The 18843-nt window shown below is 32.4% G+C and overlaps 1 protein-coding gene across 1 annotated transcript; it reads right to left on the bottom strand.

The window, feature by feature from the left end:
• Positions 1-8900: 8900 nt before the first annotated feature.
• On the bottom strand, positions 8901-16918 carry LOC127708074 (uncharacterized). Its single transcript, XM_052212872.1, has 3 exons — positions 16475-16918; positions 10032-10082; positions 8901-9429 (listed from the first exon to the last, which is right to left on the bottom strand). Exons 1-3 carry the CDS (start codon positions 16616-16618, stop codon positions 9253-9255), a joined length of 372 nt encoding a protein of 123 aa, XP_052068832.1. The 5' UTR covers positions 16619-16918; the 3' UTR covers positions 8901-9252.
• Between the last annotated feature and the right edge of the window lie 1925 nt (positions 16919-18843).

Raw genomic sequence — 18843 nt, 5'->3', positions numbered from 1 at the left:
CAAAATAATTAAAATTTCGCCAAACCAATACATACTATTACTTGTCATCGTTGAACTTTCAACACGGAGTAATTGCGCACATGTAACATATACTGTCGTAATTTTCCGATATTCTAATATAACAATACAAATGTATAGACAACAACTATAGAGCACATTAATATATTTGTTAGATAACTTTGCAGGATAAAGTAAAATCACAAAAATACTGATCTCCGAGGAAAATTTAAAAAGGAAAGTCCCTAATCAAATGGCAAAATCAAAAGCTCAAACACATCAAACGAATGGATAACAACTGTCATATTTCTGAAATGATGCATAAATATGTCAAAAAATTGAAATGGGCCGTCTTAAACTTGCAGTGAGGTGAGAGTTTTTGCTCCGTATTGAAGGCCTCACTATGACTTTAAGATTAAGAACATCAATAAAAGCCATGTTCCTTTGCTTTTTGTGTGTTGTTTTTTGTGCATGTGCTGGTTTTGTGTCATGGATGGATACCTCATATCCTTTATTTTTCTATTGCATAGGTATTTCGATGAACAACCTGACCGAAAAAATGAAATGAAATATTACACACGAGTGGAGTTATCAAGAACAAATACCCCATTACATAGAGCGTTTCATTTACTAGTACTCTAATTTTAGTGGGATTAGTGTTGCTACCGACTGGTTAGTTTTCTGTGTAGTGTTTTCTTGACTGCTATAAGTTTCTTTGTCCGTTTTCTTTTGACAATGTTCTTACCTATTCACCTTTGACGAATATGATATTTCTTTCGAATTTCACACCATACAACTTTTTATTGCTTATTATTTCTATTTCTAATCGTCGTATACGGATATGTAAAGTCTGTGCTGAGTGAATGTGTTTATAGTCAACTAGAAACAAAACTAATTAAGGTCAACTGGGAACAAAATCTTTTTAGTTCCTATTGGAAATGACAATATATATTTTATTAAAAGTACACATGATAAATAATCGAACTTAAGTTCCAGTACTGGCATTTCAGTTCATCAGAGTACCATGTACCTTTAACATGCGATACAATTGTAAATTAATGGAAATGTTAGATAATCGTCAATGAAACAGTTATTTTATTACCTAATTATACCAAAAATTACATTTAGAGGTAATTATATAGTCTACAAAAACTAACATTATAGAATACCAAGATTTCCCATCACAATAACTTTCTAATTGGACAAAAATATCATAAACAATAACAACCACTGATGTAGAAGGCATGTGATGTAGATAGACTAGCTTTTTTAATTCTCATCCTCCCGTTCCTCTTTAAAAAAATTCTCAGGACTTAGAATAACAGAAGTTTCAGAGAAAAAACAAACAATTTAATTCTTGTCGTAAAAAGGACTCTTTTGTGTTATTTGTATTGCAGACGACAAAACGTATATCTAAATTAAAACAACGATAACTATCTACACGATTTTTGTTGTAAGATAGAACTGTTATTACTTAAGCTTGCTTTCCAACATGTTTGGAAAAATCAAAATACCATATCAAAGACATAATTACTGTTTTTCATTCACAATAAAATTAGTGGAGGAATTCCTAAAATCCCGGAAACAAGGTCTTTCATGTGACTATGATAATGATACTCATGGTAATAAACTAAGAACGTACTGCAAAGTTAAAATGAATTTTGAATTTTGAATTGTAAAAATAGTTTTATTAAAAACGAACTGACAATGCCAATGGCAAAAAAACAAGTGTCTACAAAACATAACATTGAAAACTATAAAGTCAGAGCAACACAAACCCCGCCGAAAAGGGTGGGTGACCTCATGTGACCGGAAAGGTTAGCATAACGTGACACCCATCGTGTTACTCCTACAAAATACGGTGATAAGATATATCAAGAGATTAGCATCACGTGTTAGCGGATTGGTAATTGACTTTTTTATCTAACCGTTCGTAAACCCTGAACCTTGACCGAATGTGAAATTTTGAAATTGAATTGAAACACGATTTTCTTGACAAAGGATTGACAAGACTGTTACCGGTATAAATAACACAGGCATTGAAAATTAAAAAACACAAAGAACAACACTAAAACAAGGCAAGACCAACACAAACGACTTTTAAACAAAACTAGGGGTGATTTCGTGTGCTCCGGAAGGGTAAGCAGATGCTGCTCCACATGTGGCACCCTTCGTTTTTCTCATGTAAGTACAAACCCGTTGATAAGTCTAATTCGGTAGGTCACATTCGCAAGGAAAAGAGGTTGGGATTGTGTTTACGACAATATTGAAAAGTTTAAATGTAGAGGTTTAAAAACTAATAGAAATATATTCTTTTGTAATTTAAGTGATTTAGTCCCATCTTTTATTGAGATATCTGAACAAGGGAAAAAAAAATTCATTTTGAAAAATAATGATATTAATATTTGTTCTGTTTGTGTAGCCGGAATAAATGATATGTGTGATACGAATAATAGTCATGTTGTTAATAACATTTCTGTGTTGTTAAAGCTGATTGTATATTATCATGTTGATATGATATGAATAACACATCCAAGCAATATAGAACTAAAATATCTTTCTCTTATCATTAAGAAACTGTATTATTGCATGTTTGTTTCTTGTATTTGTATTGGTCTTTTTGTAAATTTCAGCTGATATTCCTGTATTGGAATTTACAACAAAAACTTGTTTGGATTTATTTTATTTTGAAAATACTAAATACAGCTTTGTCTGCTGATATTATATATCCCCTATCGTTTATATGATATTTCGTACAATTTTACATCCTTCCGTAGCAACAATAGATTGGAGGCACAAAATTGTACATAGCCTTTAATATTTTGTAGTTTTAGACTGTGTAACATCGAAGTTTAGATCTGATCCCTATGTCCATGTATTTACAGGGGACCTCAACATCGTTCAAGACCGAGAGGTTATAAACTTTCTGAAAAAAGGACCAAAATATCGTCCACCGTCGAAAATAAATTGAAAAGGGTGTCGTCAGGTCATTAAAATTGCTGCTCTTTCTTCCTATTGTAAAAATTGGTGTAAACGGAAGATATCCAACATAAGGTCACTTGATTCTTTCCTATCTAAATAAATGTCTGAATATTGTGGATATTCGCATATCAAAATTTAAAAATAATTTAGAAATTGATAAAAGGGTAAGTAATAAATACGCCGATTACTAGGATTAAAACAAAATGCATGTGCTCGCAAAGGGCTTTGTTTTTGTAACAGCCGACAAAGCAGCCAACAATATGGTAGTGGTATGAGGTAAATACTACACGGAAGTCTTTAAAAATGAAATTATACATTCATCTACATTCAAGGCCGCGCGCTCTACAGAGAGTGAAATAGTAAATAATCATGTCATTACCACTGCTCACTTTAAGGCCTTCTCAGAAAATTTGAAAGTCCCTACTACGAATTGGCTTCCTAAACTGAATAAAAACCCGTTCAACTTCGATTCATCTCAGCTTCTAGTAAGTGATCTCTGACTAATCTTTCTGTGCTGTTAACTAATTCCATTTTTTCTATGAAGGTTGATTCACTGTATACCGCCATCTTGGATTGAACAATAGTAGTACACAATCAGTCTAGTTCTTTGCCTAAATCTGCAAATTTTGAGACAGATTTGCAATTTATGTGTAAGACTGTTTATTTGTATAAAAAAATAAGTGATTTATTGCATTATCCAGAATGTTTAAACAAATACCAAATATTTGTGTTTTTAGAATCAATTTTTCAACTTAGCAATTTAAGAGAAGATAACTCTTATAGTTAAAATTTTATATTGGAATGATAGTAAAATTTTTATTTTTTACATTTAGCAAGAAAACAAGTTCGGTGACACCATTTTTTCTTTTTAATTTCTTAAAGTATATTATAAAACCTATCTTCTCATATTTTATTTCAAAATTCTGTCTCATTCACAAAAATGTGTTTAATCACGAACAATCTATGCAACTCTTGGCAATTTTGCACGTCTTGTAGCTTGAAAAATAGCATGGTGACCAATACTTTTTATTATATTTTTGAAAAAGCATAGTAAAATCTTCATTTTGGCAAAGTATAAGAAAATTCTATCTGAGGAAATATATACCGATGATACACCTTAAAGACCTTGATATTAATTTTTCTAATAAGTATATGAAAATAGTGTAATTAACTATTTTTGGAGTGTCAAAAATTCTTTCGGTGTTTTGGATAAATCACGTGTATTTAATTGTCTGTTCAATTCGGTTGGCATTGATATTTTGACTCTATACACTACAATATAACACAATCTTATCAAACAGAAAATCTCTTATTTAACTCACTGATCCCTTGAAAAATCTGGTTGTTGATTTTGCTGCAACTCATATAAAGCTTTCGTCTGTAATGGAAAAAAGGAAATATGCTAGATATACTTACTGAAACTGTGATGAAATTATGAAAGCTGTTAATTTTGTTCTTGACAAACTCTATGTACGTTTCGGCAATTAAGTTTATGACTGGTTGTAGGTATTCCTATGTGCACCAATTGCGCCCCTTTAATAGCAGACTTGTTCTTGTACTGTTATGAATCACAGTTTATGGCAAAACTCAGTAAACTCCCGTATAAATTGCATTTAATTGATAGATTCAACAACACTTATCGTTATCTTAATAATATTTTTCGTTAAATAATCAAGAATTTTCTAATTATACTGCCGAAATTTACCTAAAGGAACTCACTTTAGATAAATCAAATGTAAACGGTAATAACTGTCCTTTCCTAGATTTTAGAAACGTACATAAATATTATCAAGGAGAAAATTAACAGCTTCAATCATCTCATCACACCTCCAGTAAGTATATCTAGCATATTTACCTTTCTCGTTATAGAAGAAGGCTTTAAATGAGTTGCAGCAAATATATTTGCATTCAGATTTACCAAACGTCCATTTAATTAAATGGGAAAATGTTTGTTTGATAAGATTGTGTGGAAGTGCAGTGTTAAGAGTTGAAAAGTCAAAACTGTCAACAGAATCAAAAGGACCATCAAAGGCACGTAATTTATCTATTTATAACATCCAAAGAATTTTTGACACTCCAAAAATAGTTAATTCCACTATTTTCATATGTTTTATTACAAAAGTTAATGATAAGTTCTTTGATAGTAGTTAAGGAACTAGTTAAAAGCACTGAAATATTAGTTGTAGAACACTTACTAGAGGCCCAGATGAAACGAGATGTACAGTTATGAGAACTCATTATCCTACATCCTGTCGATACTGTTTACTTATATGTTGGCATTGCACAAGGTCATGCGTTTCTCAGACTCTTTATGACATCTTTACACTAAATCCATATGATATGTTCTGATTGATACTTTAGTATTGAAGAACACGATTTATGTATTAGTTGTAATTGGCTTTGACCTAGCTTTCAGTAACTGTTAGTACTCTTATCTCGGTGCTTTGTGTCTTTGTTTTTATGTTAGAGGTTTTGTGCCTCGTACCGATCTTTTGAGTTAAGCTAATTGCAAAAGATTTTTACAGTTTATTCTTATGTTGTGCTGTTACACCACTGTCCCAGGTTAGGATGAGGTTTGAGCGCTCATAAACATGCTTTACCACACCACGTGCTTTTTGTGCCTGTTCTAAGTCAAGAGCCTGTAGTATAGTGGTTGTTGTCGGTTCATGTCTGTCATATTTGTTTTTTCGTAAATTGTTTTGTTATAAATAATAGATATAAGAAGATGTGGTATGAGTGCCAATGAGACAACTCTCCATCCAAGTCAAAATTATATTAAAAGTAAACCATTATAGGTCAAAGTACGGTCTTCAACACGGAGTCTTGGCTCACACCGAACAGCAAGCTATAAAGGGCCCCAAAAATTACTAGTGTAAAACCATTCAAACGAGAAAACCAACGGTCCAATCTATATAAAAAACGAGAAACGAGAAACACTTATAAACCAAATCAACAAACGACAACTACTGTTCTCGTTTGAATTGTTTTACATTTTTCATGTCGGTGCATTTTATAGCAGACTATACAGTATAGGTTTTTACATTGTTGAAGGCCTTGTGGTGACCTATAATTGACTACTATTACTTCATTTTAACTTTGGCGAATAGTTGTCTCGTTGGCAATCATACCACATCTCCTCGTTTTTATATTAAATATATAACCGCTTTTATAAGATATCTTTTAAGTTAAATCATATAGATAGGAAATTTTTAATAAGGCACAATAGCGACAAAAATTGTCTGTCAGTTTTGTTAAGTATTTGTTTGATTTATAATTTCCTGCAACGGTAGTGTCATTATAAAGTACTGAAATCAAATTAACTTACCAACAATTCGCACAAGAACTTATCAGGATGGGTTATAAATGACGATCCCATGTGTATCAATTCCGGCTAGAAAATATCGCAAATGAGATTTTAAACGCAATATTGAATTTTTTTATTTCTATTACACTTTTAGAATTTCTATAGGGTTCATGTGTGAATTGTTAAGCGCTCTATTACGAGGTAGAAAATGTCTCGCTTATTAGGCAAAGAAATAAATCTTTGAAATATTTGTGCCAAATGTATTGTGTAATTCTTCTGTATACAGAAACATTATCAAGAATAATTGGTTTATGATAACTACATTTATGAAATAACTGTCTTGTGTATAGTAAAATGACAAACGGTAGATGTTTAACAAGATTTCCACCACATTATTGAACGATAAATATTCCAAGAAGAGGCAGAAAAAAACAATTTAGGAGTTTACGATCAGTTAACTCTGATATATTACTGCGTCAGAAAAAAAAGGGCATGGTATCAATGTTATATGTTACTACATTTGAAGCCGACTGTCAAAGACTGCTGGCGCTATCAATATGACTTAATATAATGTTCTGGAAAGACTCATTTTTTAATCAAACAAAATGTGCCAAAGATTAGTGCGATAGATGTCTGTCGAACATAATGAGATTTCGTATGAATATTAAAAAAGAACAAATATGTTGCAATTGCATGTAAACAATCAATGATGTATTACTAAGTTATTGATTGTATTGACTTATATGTTAGAATTTGTTAAATTCATCTTTGATATATCATTTTGATATTTTTTAAATAATTCATAACTAATGTTATGGTTTTTTTCTGTGTGAATAGTTATATTGCTTTACTATGTGATAGGTTGACTACCTTTAAATATGATAGTTGGATCAAATTTGCTCTCGCTTCGACGCATACAGTCAGACTAAAGAAATAATTATTCTGGTAGAGAGCATAAATCGGAGTCCCTCTCCTGGTGCAATATTATAAAAGCATTTGACTTTGCTATATGAAAATAAGGAGATGCGGTATGATTGTCAATGAAGCCATAAGAATTAGTCCAACTTTGTTTAATAATAATGAACGGCCAACGTAGACACGATTACTAGTATCTTGTTTTAGGAAAGGACAAATCAATACTTTATAAAAAGTAACAATCTTGTTAAAACCAAAAGTTCTCTAAAACAAACATCATCAAGATGTTTAATTTTTATACAAATATGTCAGGCTTACACGGGGTATTTGCCAAAAATACAGATTGAGAGGTTAACAAATTTCCAGAGCCGTTAGGCGAGGGATATTTTTTTACCTCGAAACCGGTATTTTTGGCAAATGCCCCTTGTAAGCATGATATAAATGTTTAATTCCACCGAATGCTTTTTGTATCCATCTTGACCTCAGAATTTTTATTGTAATCAGGTATCCTATGGAGTTTCTGCTTGACTGTATAATTTTTGTATGTGTAATGGTATTCAGCTGTTCATCACTGTCCAATTATCCTGTTTCTAAACTAAACTGTAAATAGCCTAGTAGCAAATTTGTATTGTATGACATAATGGATTTTGTGGGACAAATCAAATGACACAACTAATGACAAAGTCGGACCACAATTGTGACATCATCAGTTCAAACAACAAACCGTGTGACAAACTCAAAGGACACAAAATCATAGCATAAAATGTGATTTCAAGATGAAGAATAGCAATGAAAGCTTTAAAAAATGAACAATTTACCTACAATGAACGTGTCTATATGCTGGGGTCCCTCATGAAATTTCTGTTGGATATAAGTACTGCAGACCCAATAGTGACTTCAGGATGAAGAACAACAATAAAAGTTGCATTCCTTTGTTATGTGTTACTCAATACCCTGTATATCAGTAGATTGCGTTATAACATATCGTATTGTCTCTTGTACATTTACTCAATAATAGTTTGTGTTTTCATACATGTATAAGTCGATCATGTTTTCCTACCATGTTTTTTTTTTTTGAGTAAATACATGATGAGAAAAGACAATAAGTCAAGAGGTCTTCGGTAGTCGCGTTATTTTTAGACATGTTTTTCCCGTCTGCCGTGGTATAAATACCCCGGCACATGGAATTCCCTAATGTTGTTTTAATCAAATTTGTTATGCTTGACCTTATGCAATGTCATGTTTTTCAGTAACTACAAGTACTCTTATATCGGTACTTTGTGTCTTTTGTCTTTATTTTAGTTGTTTGTGTTGTACTTTGTGCCTCACTGATGAGTCGCGCCATCTCAAAATGTCTCTTACAATCTGATCTTGTGTTGTTATGCCACATCAATGTCCCAGGTTAGGGGAGGGTTCAGTGCTCACAAACAAGTTTAACCCAGTCACATTATATGTGTGGCTGTCCCAATTTTGGAGCCTGTAATTCATTGGTTGTCGTTGGTTGCTGTCTGTCATATTTTTTGTTCGTTAATTGTTATGTCATAAATCAGGCCGTTGTTTTTTTTTTTTTTCGTTCTGACTATACGGTATGGGATTTGCTCCTTGCTGAAAGCCACTTCATGCATTAAACCATGAAAAGCAAAGAAACATGACAGAAACTTAATATTGTTATCGCCCTTTAAAATGAGACAATTCATTCAAACAAAATTCAATACTGTTTTAATGAAAGACATGAGTGAAAATAAATATTTCGACATTGTATATAAATCACTTCAAAATACAACATGGACACAAAATACACTTTGCATAGTTGTGGCTAAATATTAATTTGATAATATAAATACCTAAACCTAAATACAAGCTAAAACACTCAACAACAAAAATGCAGTAAAATGCTGTGATTTTTTGTGAGAATAAATATATATATTTAATCATCCTTCAAATACAGAATTATCTTATCCCTCCAAACAAAGGTATTGTACATTTGTTTTACATTTGTTTAGAAAAGACGGATCCTTTAGCACCTTTACTTTGCAAATATTTCTCCTCATAGTTCAGTATTTGTCCTTATTTGCCATAACAGGTACTCTAGCTAGTCCTAGATTCAATGTTTCACCCATCTGGCGTGCATACATTCTGGCGTCCTTTGCATATTTGGCACGTATTATTTCATCGGAATAATCAAAGTCATCTCCGGCATCTTCATTCGGGTATTCTCGTAAAGATTTAGACTGAAATAAAAAAAAAACGTAAACAATATAACATTATTTAACCATGCCACTGGGGAAGATGAAATTGCTCGACAGAATAGTAATAGCACGAACACAAAAGATTTATTGTCGACATCTGTTATTTAGTAATGTTATTTTTATAATACCGGTTTTTATATTACATAGAAAAGTTTGCATTGTCGCACATAAATCATGAACAATATTATGTGGGGTAACGTCCATACCCATAAACACATCTAGAGACCAAAAATAGCCAAATTGTTCATGACCATAAGAAATTGTATTTACTAGTATGTAACATCTATATTTATTTTAGAAAAGTAAATGTTGTACGTGAGATAGCCCAAAAACATTTTAAACAAGAAAAGACAGGCAAAATAAATTACATTATTTCTTGAAAGTTGGGCCATTTAACTTGTTTGTCTCCCCGTGGTAGTACCGTCATATGCGTATGCACAGCCATCGTTATAAGTACTGATATTCCATACAATATCGTCTTCGTTTGGCTGTATTTATATATGTAGTTGACCAATTCCAGCATTCTCAGTTGATTAAGTTTTTAATATATTTATCATTTTCTAGATTTTGATTATCAAACTTACCAAATTGATCGCCACACCAGCTATTTGGGTTTGTAGGTCCATTCTCCAGTTCTACAAAATAAAGGAAATTTAAAACTTCATTCTTCTCTCTTGTCTATATATGCGACATGTGTTTTTGCAACGTTGTATAAATAGGACGAGTGTTTTGAGTGATAGCATATATATGTCATATATGATCTCATTTTTGCAGAAGCTTCACATCTTGCTCCAATGTCTTTTTTTATACTTTAGCAGGTGACATGCATTTTCGGTATTTCTGTTCATCCGTCCGTTAGTCCGTCCCGAATAAAGTTAAAGTTTTTGTTTAAAGTAGTTTATCGAGAAATTATGGTCTATCAAATTGAAAGTTAGAACACATATATAAAACCAGGAAATGGATGTGGTATGATTGCCAATGAGACAAGAATCCACGTTTTCCAAATGACATGGATGTAAGCAACAATAGGTCGCTGTAAATAGGGTTTTGAACTAGATTGATTTACTGGACATAAAAAAGAGGAAATGTGATAGTGTGAGCGGGGCATGGTATCCTATGGACACATATTCCTGTTTATGCATTGAAATTTGTCATGCAAATTTATTTTGGCATTGTACAGCTCTTGTTTTAGCTCTGTTCGTGTCATCTAAAAGTTGTTATAATAAATCCACACTAAATATATTTGAAAATTAAGCATCTGATATTATTGTTTTAGAAGGCGATGTTGTTTATCAGCAAATCAAGTACTTTGAACTTCCTTTCAGTATCTGTAATTAGTGTGTATTACTTACACCTGCTGTTTTAAAATCTGTAATACCGATATTAAAGAATTAAGTGGGTTTTTTTCTAGCCCTTCTTTCTTTTTTTTTTGGCGCCTTCACCTGTGTTCTTTTTGTTATCCCATAGTTCAACATTTAAAAAAAAATGTGTATCCCCACCACATCTTAATGTGTCCGATCGAAGTCATAAAAGTCGTCAGCATTTCTCTTAAGTTATACAAATGTATATTTATGTTTATGTCCTTTAAAGAATTCGTTATTGATGGCAGATCTTCAGTTAAATTTACCTACAATTTGTCTCGATTCGGTGATTGATGTATGATATAGGCATTGGTACTATCGTTTAGATTCGGGGATTGATGTAGGATATAGGCATTGGTACTATCGTCTAGATTCGGGGGTTGATGTATGATATAGGCATTGGGACTATCGTTTAAGACCTTATGATAACCCCCTTTTGAGCTGCTGATTTATTATCGCATTCCAGAATATCACCTTTTATTCATATCAAAACTAACTTAATCATGATGTTGAAATTGCTTTATACCACTAAAACATCATAACTCGATCAAAAAATAACATGTTCTGTGTTATTATTGTATTACATTTCGGTATCTCTGATTTGGAATATATCACATGTACTGGTTTTGTAATATATAAGGATAAAAATTGTAACAGTATACACCGCCTTCATTATCATACCTAGCTAAAACAAAGCTGAGAATATTATGTCCCAGAACAAAGCAATAAACAAGAGTTCTTTGAACCATACAAAACACCAATATCAATAACTTAACAATTGCATTTAAAGTCTCTGTCAATTTATTAATATTTTATTGACATTAATATATCGGTAGGTTTTGCCGAGAGCCAATCATGCAAATCGATATAAAACTTTTGTCAAGTTTCTATACATAGACATGGACTTGTATAAAATTCTTTAACCATAATATATTGTTCAAAACAACAAATGATTTCTACATCTATCCATGTTACCCTAACTGATAACTTGTGAAGAAGCACAAAATGCTTTGAGATAAATCAATGAAAAAGTTTTAAGCAATATCCTGCATTTTAAACCCATTTGTCTTTATTGATTTTACCTTTATACATATATGTCAAAACTGGATTATATTTTCCATTTATATAATAAAATAAGATATTGCATAACCGTTAAGAATTAAAATTAATTCACTTTAAAATGCGATTCCATGCACAATCAAACACTTGTGTTTTTTATCGATCTGAAGCCCTTTTCAACTGATCTTTATAGTTTGTTCTTATGCTGTGCTGTTACACCACTGTACCAGGTTAAGGGAGGGTTGGTGCGCACGCAAACATGTTTAACCTGACACATTCTGTATGTGCCTGTCCCAAGTCACTGAATCTGTAATTCAGTGGTTGTCGTTTGTTGCTGTATGTCATATTTGCTTCTCGTTGTTTATTGTTTTGTATATAAATCAGGCCGCTGGTTTTCTTGTTTGAATTGTTTTACATTTGTCATTTTGGGGCCTTGTATGGCTTTTGCGCATCGTTGAAAGCCGTACGGTGACCCACAGTTGCTAACCTTCTACGTCGTTTGGTCTCTGGTGGAGAGTTGTCTCACCGGCAATCATATCAAATCTTCTTATTTTTATACTAGCACGATATCAAACATATTAAAACAGTAAACTAAGATGGTTTGGATTTAAAAAAGAAACAATGAACAAAACCAATACCGTAAAGTCAGCTGGTTAAGGCCCCAACATGACAACATCTTGGAACCAATTCAATTAAAAAAAACTAACGGCATGATTCATGACAACATGTGAAACAATTCAAACAAGAAAACTAACGGCCTGATTTATGACAAAATAATAAACACAAAATAAAACAGATATAACAGACAGCAAATAACGACAACCACTGAAATACGTGCTCCTTAATTGTGACAGGCACATACAGACTGGCGGGGTTAAACATGTTTCAAAGCGCTCAGCACTTCCCCTGACCAGGGACAATAGTCACGGGCACTTATAAGGGTATTTATGGGTTTTTTTCAGAGACAAGTGCCTGTGACAGTGGTGTAACAAAACAACATAAGAACAAACTGTAAAAATCAGTTTGAAATTGTATAAAACAAACTATTGTCCTATGAAACATTGTCCCCCAAGACAAGGCATCATTTCATGATTATGTATCATGATATTTTTTCCCAATCTTTAAAAAGTGTCCAGAGAAGGACAACATTTCATACAATTTTGCCTTATGTAATTTTGTCTCGTTAAAGAGGGGTTATCCAAAGTTAGATTTTGTAAATATTGAGACAATATTCCTTCATGAATGGTTTGTCTTATGAAAGAGAGATTATAACAATTAATATATTGGACAATGATAACATTAAAATGGTGACAGGGAAATAGAAGAATGGTAACTCTTGGTCTTCTTCTTACTGCAGTAAAACCCTTGCCAATGTTGGGCGTCCGTTTGGTTGAGCGGGATGTAAAAGTACGCAGCCACGTCCTGTCATAATTTGGACTCGTGTAGGGAGAGTGCCACGATCTCTGTATACGTTAAGAACCCTTGCAACAACTCTTTGAGGGGTCCGTAGGTGGCCTGTTGCAAGGCAAAATTTCTGTGTATATCCAATATACCATCATTTTCCAGTGGCAGTCTAAATTTCCCCGACCTTCATCCGGACGGCCTCTATTACATTTTGTTTTCATTGTTAATTTGTTCTCGTCCTGAAAATGCATGAAATAATTGCCGCTGGACGTTAAGCAACCAACCAACATTCAATCAGTACTTTTATTTTTATATTTAAACAATGTAATATGGTACAATTAACTCGTTTAACTTTAATAATTTATAAATCCAAAGTAGAAATTAGCTTATGATAAAATATACATTGTATATAGATGTAAGAAAATGTGGCATGAGTGCCAGTGAGACAACTCTCCATCCAAGTCACAATTTGTAAAAAACCATTATAGGTCAAAGTACGGCCTTCAACACGGAGCCTTGGCTCATATCGAACAGCAAGCTATAATGGGCCCCAAAAATGACTAGTGTAAAACCATTCAAACAGGAAAACCAACGGTCCAATCTATATACAAAACGAGAAACGAGAAACACTTATGAACCACATCAACAAACGACAACCACTGAGCATTAGGTTCATGACTTAGGACAGGTGCAAACAAATGCAACGGGTTTAAACGTTTTAATAAGCGCCAACCTTCACCCTACCTGAAATAATAGTGTAACATCACAACAAAGAAAGACACACTATAAAATATCAATTGAAATGGCTTAACTCAATCATAAGACATTAACAAAAACAAGTGAACATACACTGAACGAATAAATTTGATCTATGACACAATGTAAAATGTAAATACAAAATTAATAAAACAAGGGGGTTAGATGTAAAACAATATCAGAAAGACAACCATAAACTTGGACAAAATGCCGCCAAATAAAATAACGTACACAGGTAAATAAAAAAAAAATTGTTGTAAGGTATACATGGAGTACGGAAATATTTTTTACAAAATAAATAATTTTGTTGTTCCTAGTACGAGAACAAAAGAGAAAATTTATCGTCATACTAAACACTTATCTTATCAAAGGTGGTATATTATACAATTATAGCCTTTGTAGGAGGTCGATACAAGGATATATTGACCTGAAAGAAGTATATTGACTGAGGACGAAGTCCGAGGTCGATATACTTCTTTGGGTCGATATATCCTGTATTGACCTCATAAATAGGCTATAATTGTTATATTATTAATTTCCGACCATATTTGTATCAAAATCGTCATTTGATTTTGTTGTAATTCTATAGATATCATATTGTCTCCTAGACAATAACAACAGATTAGTTGTTATTTCATTTACTTTTTTGATGTTTTTTTTTACATGTTATGTATTTGAAGATTTTTTTTCTTCAAATAATCGATAATAGATATTTTTTTATAAAACTTTTAACAATATCATGAAATTCATTACATGACGTCACAAAGTATATCGGTTTTTAGATATTCTAAAAATAACCGTGCAATATGCTTTTTGCTATCCGACGTTTTCTCTCTACCTTCGAAAATATAGTTTAACATGTGACTAACCATGAACGAATCAAATTAGTTAAAATATACGAATTAATAATATATTAAAATATTGTATGTTTGTTTGTTATACAAGATATTTGCCTTCCAAAATATTTTCAATTATAAATAAATGAAATTGTGCATGCTTCATGCTCCAACACAATGTTCCAAAGCTTTCAGAAACACTCTCACAATTTCATGGAGTACGATTCCTCAGGGAAGACATACTATGATTAGGAGATAATATAATGGACAGCATTTTGCCGTGAAATATTGTCGTGGACAGATATTCACAGTGAATATTGTTAGGGACAGTATTTCACAGTGAAAATTGTTTCGAAGAACTTAACAAAATTTCATAAAGAAGAACACTATATCATATTGAATGGACAGTATTACAAAATATTGCCTTCGGACATTGTTTTCTATGGAATTTTATCCAGCCGACATTTTTTTATGGGGGACATTGTTTTATTTTACAATTGTTGGACTCATCAGAAAACAACAAAAAAACAACTATTAGGAATATAAGGAAAAAAAGAAAACAACGTATTGATATAATAGTACTCCCAATTATTGAAAGAACTGACTTGTCAACAAGGGCCGCGCTTGCACATTTTTATGCGAGACAAAGAGGCTGATGCATGAAAAGTATATTTTCATAGGTTGTCAATTTTCATAAATTTTGTGATATTTTTAACAAAAACAAACATTTTTCCAAAATTGATGGCCCGAATATTTCACCAAAATATAATATGCACATCTACATATTATTCACAACAACTGTGCAAAATTTCATTGGCCTCCTACCTATACTTTTGGATTTTTTGCGTTTACAAAAAAAAAAAAAATCTTGTAATTTTTTTTCTCAAAAGACGCCGAAAAATTTGATATTGTTTTAAATAATATCACAATATCACAATTATTTCCTGTATATTTTTATAATATATGTTTAATTCTTAATGTATATATTCATTGTTATCGTCTCTCATAAATCTGAAGAGTTTGGCTTTCCTTATGTATAAAACCATCTATCTTTTATGATTGTATAGTACAGTGGCATATATAGCCACTGGAAAATAGATTGTAAGCAGGGGGTCTTGGAGGCGGCAGCTCCAGAAGCTGAACGATAATAGTAAAATTCTTATTGAAAAAAAAAGTTTTATAATATTATTTGTAAGCACATGCTTACAATGCTACACTGGTGCTACGCCACTGTAGTATATTTGTTTGCATAAGATGAGATGTAAATAGAATATTGGATTGAATTGAGCTATTCCCCCTCTTTCATTTTTTCTGGGTATTTTTAGGGGTAGGGGCAGACCAATTCCCAAGCTATATATACTAGACAAAATTTTAAAACATGCAATGCAAGTATGTGTCTAGCTATAATACTTCCTTGTTACAGCAAACGGTAAATAGTTATTAGGGGAGGGATAGAAGGAGGTGTAACCAACCGAAAGTCGATTCATTGAGAAAAGTCGCAAAATAAATCCTTTAAAAAATTGTCTTGAAATGCAATATTAGAAAATCTGGGCATTTTATAAATGATTATTGATATTTGAGAAATGTTTCTATTCCTGGTGAAAGACTAACCTCAAACTTTTCTCTTTTCTCCATACTGTGCTCGTGAGGTAATGTCCATTCCTCTGGATGCGGGGCAGACCTTTTCACACTAACAGCAGGGACGTTCACGCTGCTCGAAGCATCAGATGAGTCATTCAGTCTTGCATTTGCCATTTTGTCTCTTTTCTTTTTGTCTTTCCGTTGAGCAGCAGGTTAATAGTGGAAAGAAAATCCGACAGTCCCACAAGGCAACTAACTGCTTTACATGCCAATCCGTCGTTAAGTCTTTACAGTCTGGTCGGATTAATAATTTATTGTTTGTTCAACACGTATAATTAACCTAATATACACATTATAAATAATACAATGTAAACCAAATCAAGTCGAACCACGCGACCTATGGGGCTTAGTAACCGAAATGGATAAAACACTTTATGGCCCTTCACTTGAACAAGCCGAAACACAGACTGATTAATTTGAATTTCATTGAATATGAAAAAAGTATTAAATTTATCTATCAATGATTTAGAAAGAAAGAATAAGCAAATTGTTGTATCAAATGTATTTCATATCGATTCTTATCAAACATTTATGGCCATTTAAATCGTTTAACTTTGTATGAAGAATAATTAAGTATGTATAATATACATTCGTTCTATAATTTAAACCTGGCATTCGTACACTACATTTATGGAATGCACATGCATTTGATTCTCCCTCCATATGTTATTGTATTTGTTAAATATTGGGTATCATGATGATCTTAAAATTACAGATATTATGTTAGTTTGAGGATTTGTGTAACTGGTATCAATTACTCTTTGCTCATTCCATTTCATCTCCTTTATTATATAATACTTACATTAACGTATATGTAAGGGATGTGTTAGAGTTACTGCATAGACATGTATTCCCTTTGTATATACAAAAACCCACATCACACCTGTTCCATGTCTCTGAATCCACGACAGACTGATACCATCCATCATTTTCTTCTTAAAGTTGGATTGTGACTACTAGTACCGACAGTTACACTTGATTGCGGTTTCATAGTGAAAGAGATCAGTGTAAAACAATGGACGAAATGATCACTATTTGTATATACAGAAATGTTTGTTGTGAACTAAATATGCTTTCCAGTGTGTTAGCTGTTACGTTAAAGTTAATTTAATTTCACGTTGTTGTACATTCATTAAACTCAGTTTCTTTAGATTTTACAGATACGTCTTATATTCATATACTTATGCATTCCAAACATTTAGTAAAAAAAGGTGTTCTTGGAAGAACGTCAAAGAGACAGTAAACCAGCGACACGAAAAAACATCTAGAGTTCACTATCAATAACAACCTCATTAAAAGGGAAAAAAACATTTGTTATAATAAAACACAACCACTGACGAGGTTCAGGATTATGAATACATAACCCGTCACATGATTCCAGTGTCACATTCAGTCGACAACAGCATATTTCAAAGCAAGGTGCATGACACAATCGGTAATAATGCCATGTTTAAAAAGTAGGCACACTGTTTCTGTGACAGAATTAGCTTGTTATTAGTGTGTTTTGTTGAAGACAGTTTGATAAATCTAGAAGATTTTCTCTTTTTCTGTTTGTTGTTGAACTGCCGTCTCACATATACTGTCTACACTCGATAACTTATTTTATTCGCATTTATTACGGAGCATATCTCTTGTGTTGTGCGGCTGTACAGTGGAATATACCTCTGCGCTTAATGTACATACTATAATAATTCTTTTCAATTTTGGATTTGCAATCGTCCAACCTTGCTTTTAACATTAATTTTCTATTCACACGATTGATTGATATTTTTTGTTCGTTCTTCTTGTACCTTTTTATATTCCACTTGTGGAGTTTAAATGGGGGATGATTGAATTAGCTTAACCCCGCGTCATGTTATTGTCCCTGTCCTAGGTCAAAAGTGTTTTCAATGGTTGTCTTTAGTCACACTGAAGATTTTTGTCATTTAAGAAATTTGGCGTTTTCTTTTTTCTAGACGCGAATAGATGTATTAAGAATTTAAGACACTCCTCTTTTGTTGAAGACTATATGTTGATCTCTAAATGACTTGTAATTTTGTTATGTGTTTGGTCGCTACCCAATCGACATATATATATCCATGTCTGCTTTTACTGATATTTGTGAAGTGATAATTTAATCTTCTCTTTCTCCTAACCTTAATGGAGTTGTTTTCGGATTGAGAAAATACATCTGTTTGTAAAATTGTCTCATTGAAGGCAGGCTCTATCCTATTTCACAACTGATAATGAGAAACGTAACCTTCATGGTCTGGGCAAAACTGTCTGTTTCTGAGATACGTCAACTCAATAGACTGGGCAAGATTTTATGTTACTAACATACTGGTTCAACTGATGAGTCT

This window comes from Mytilus californianus, unplaced genomic scaffold (genome assembly GCF_021869535.1).
Source record: "Mytilus californianus isolate M0D057914Y unplaced genomic scaffold, xbMytCali1.0.p SCAF_7, whole genome shotgun sequence".
NCBI classification, from domain to species: domain Eukaryota; kingdom Metazoa; phylum Mollusca; class Bivalvia; order Mytilida; family Mytilidae; genus Mytilus; species Mytilus californianus.
The sequence above is the reverse complement of the archived record's forward strand: the minus strand, read 5'-3'. Positions and strand labels throughout refer to the sequence as shown.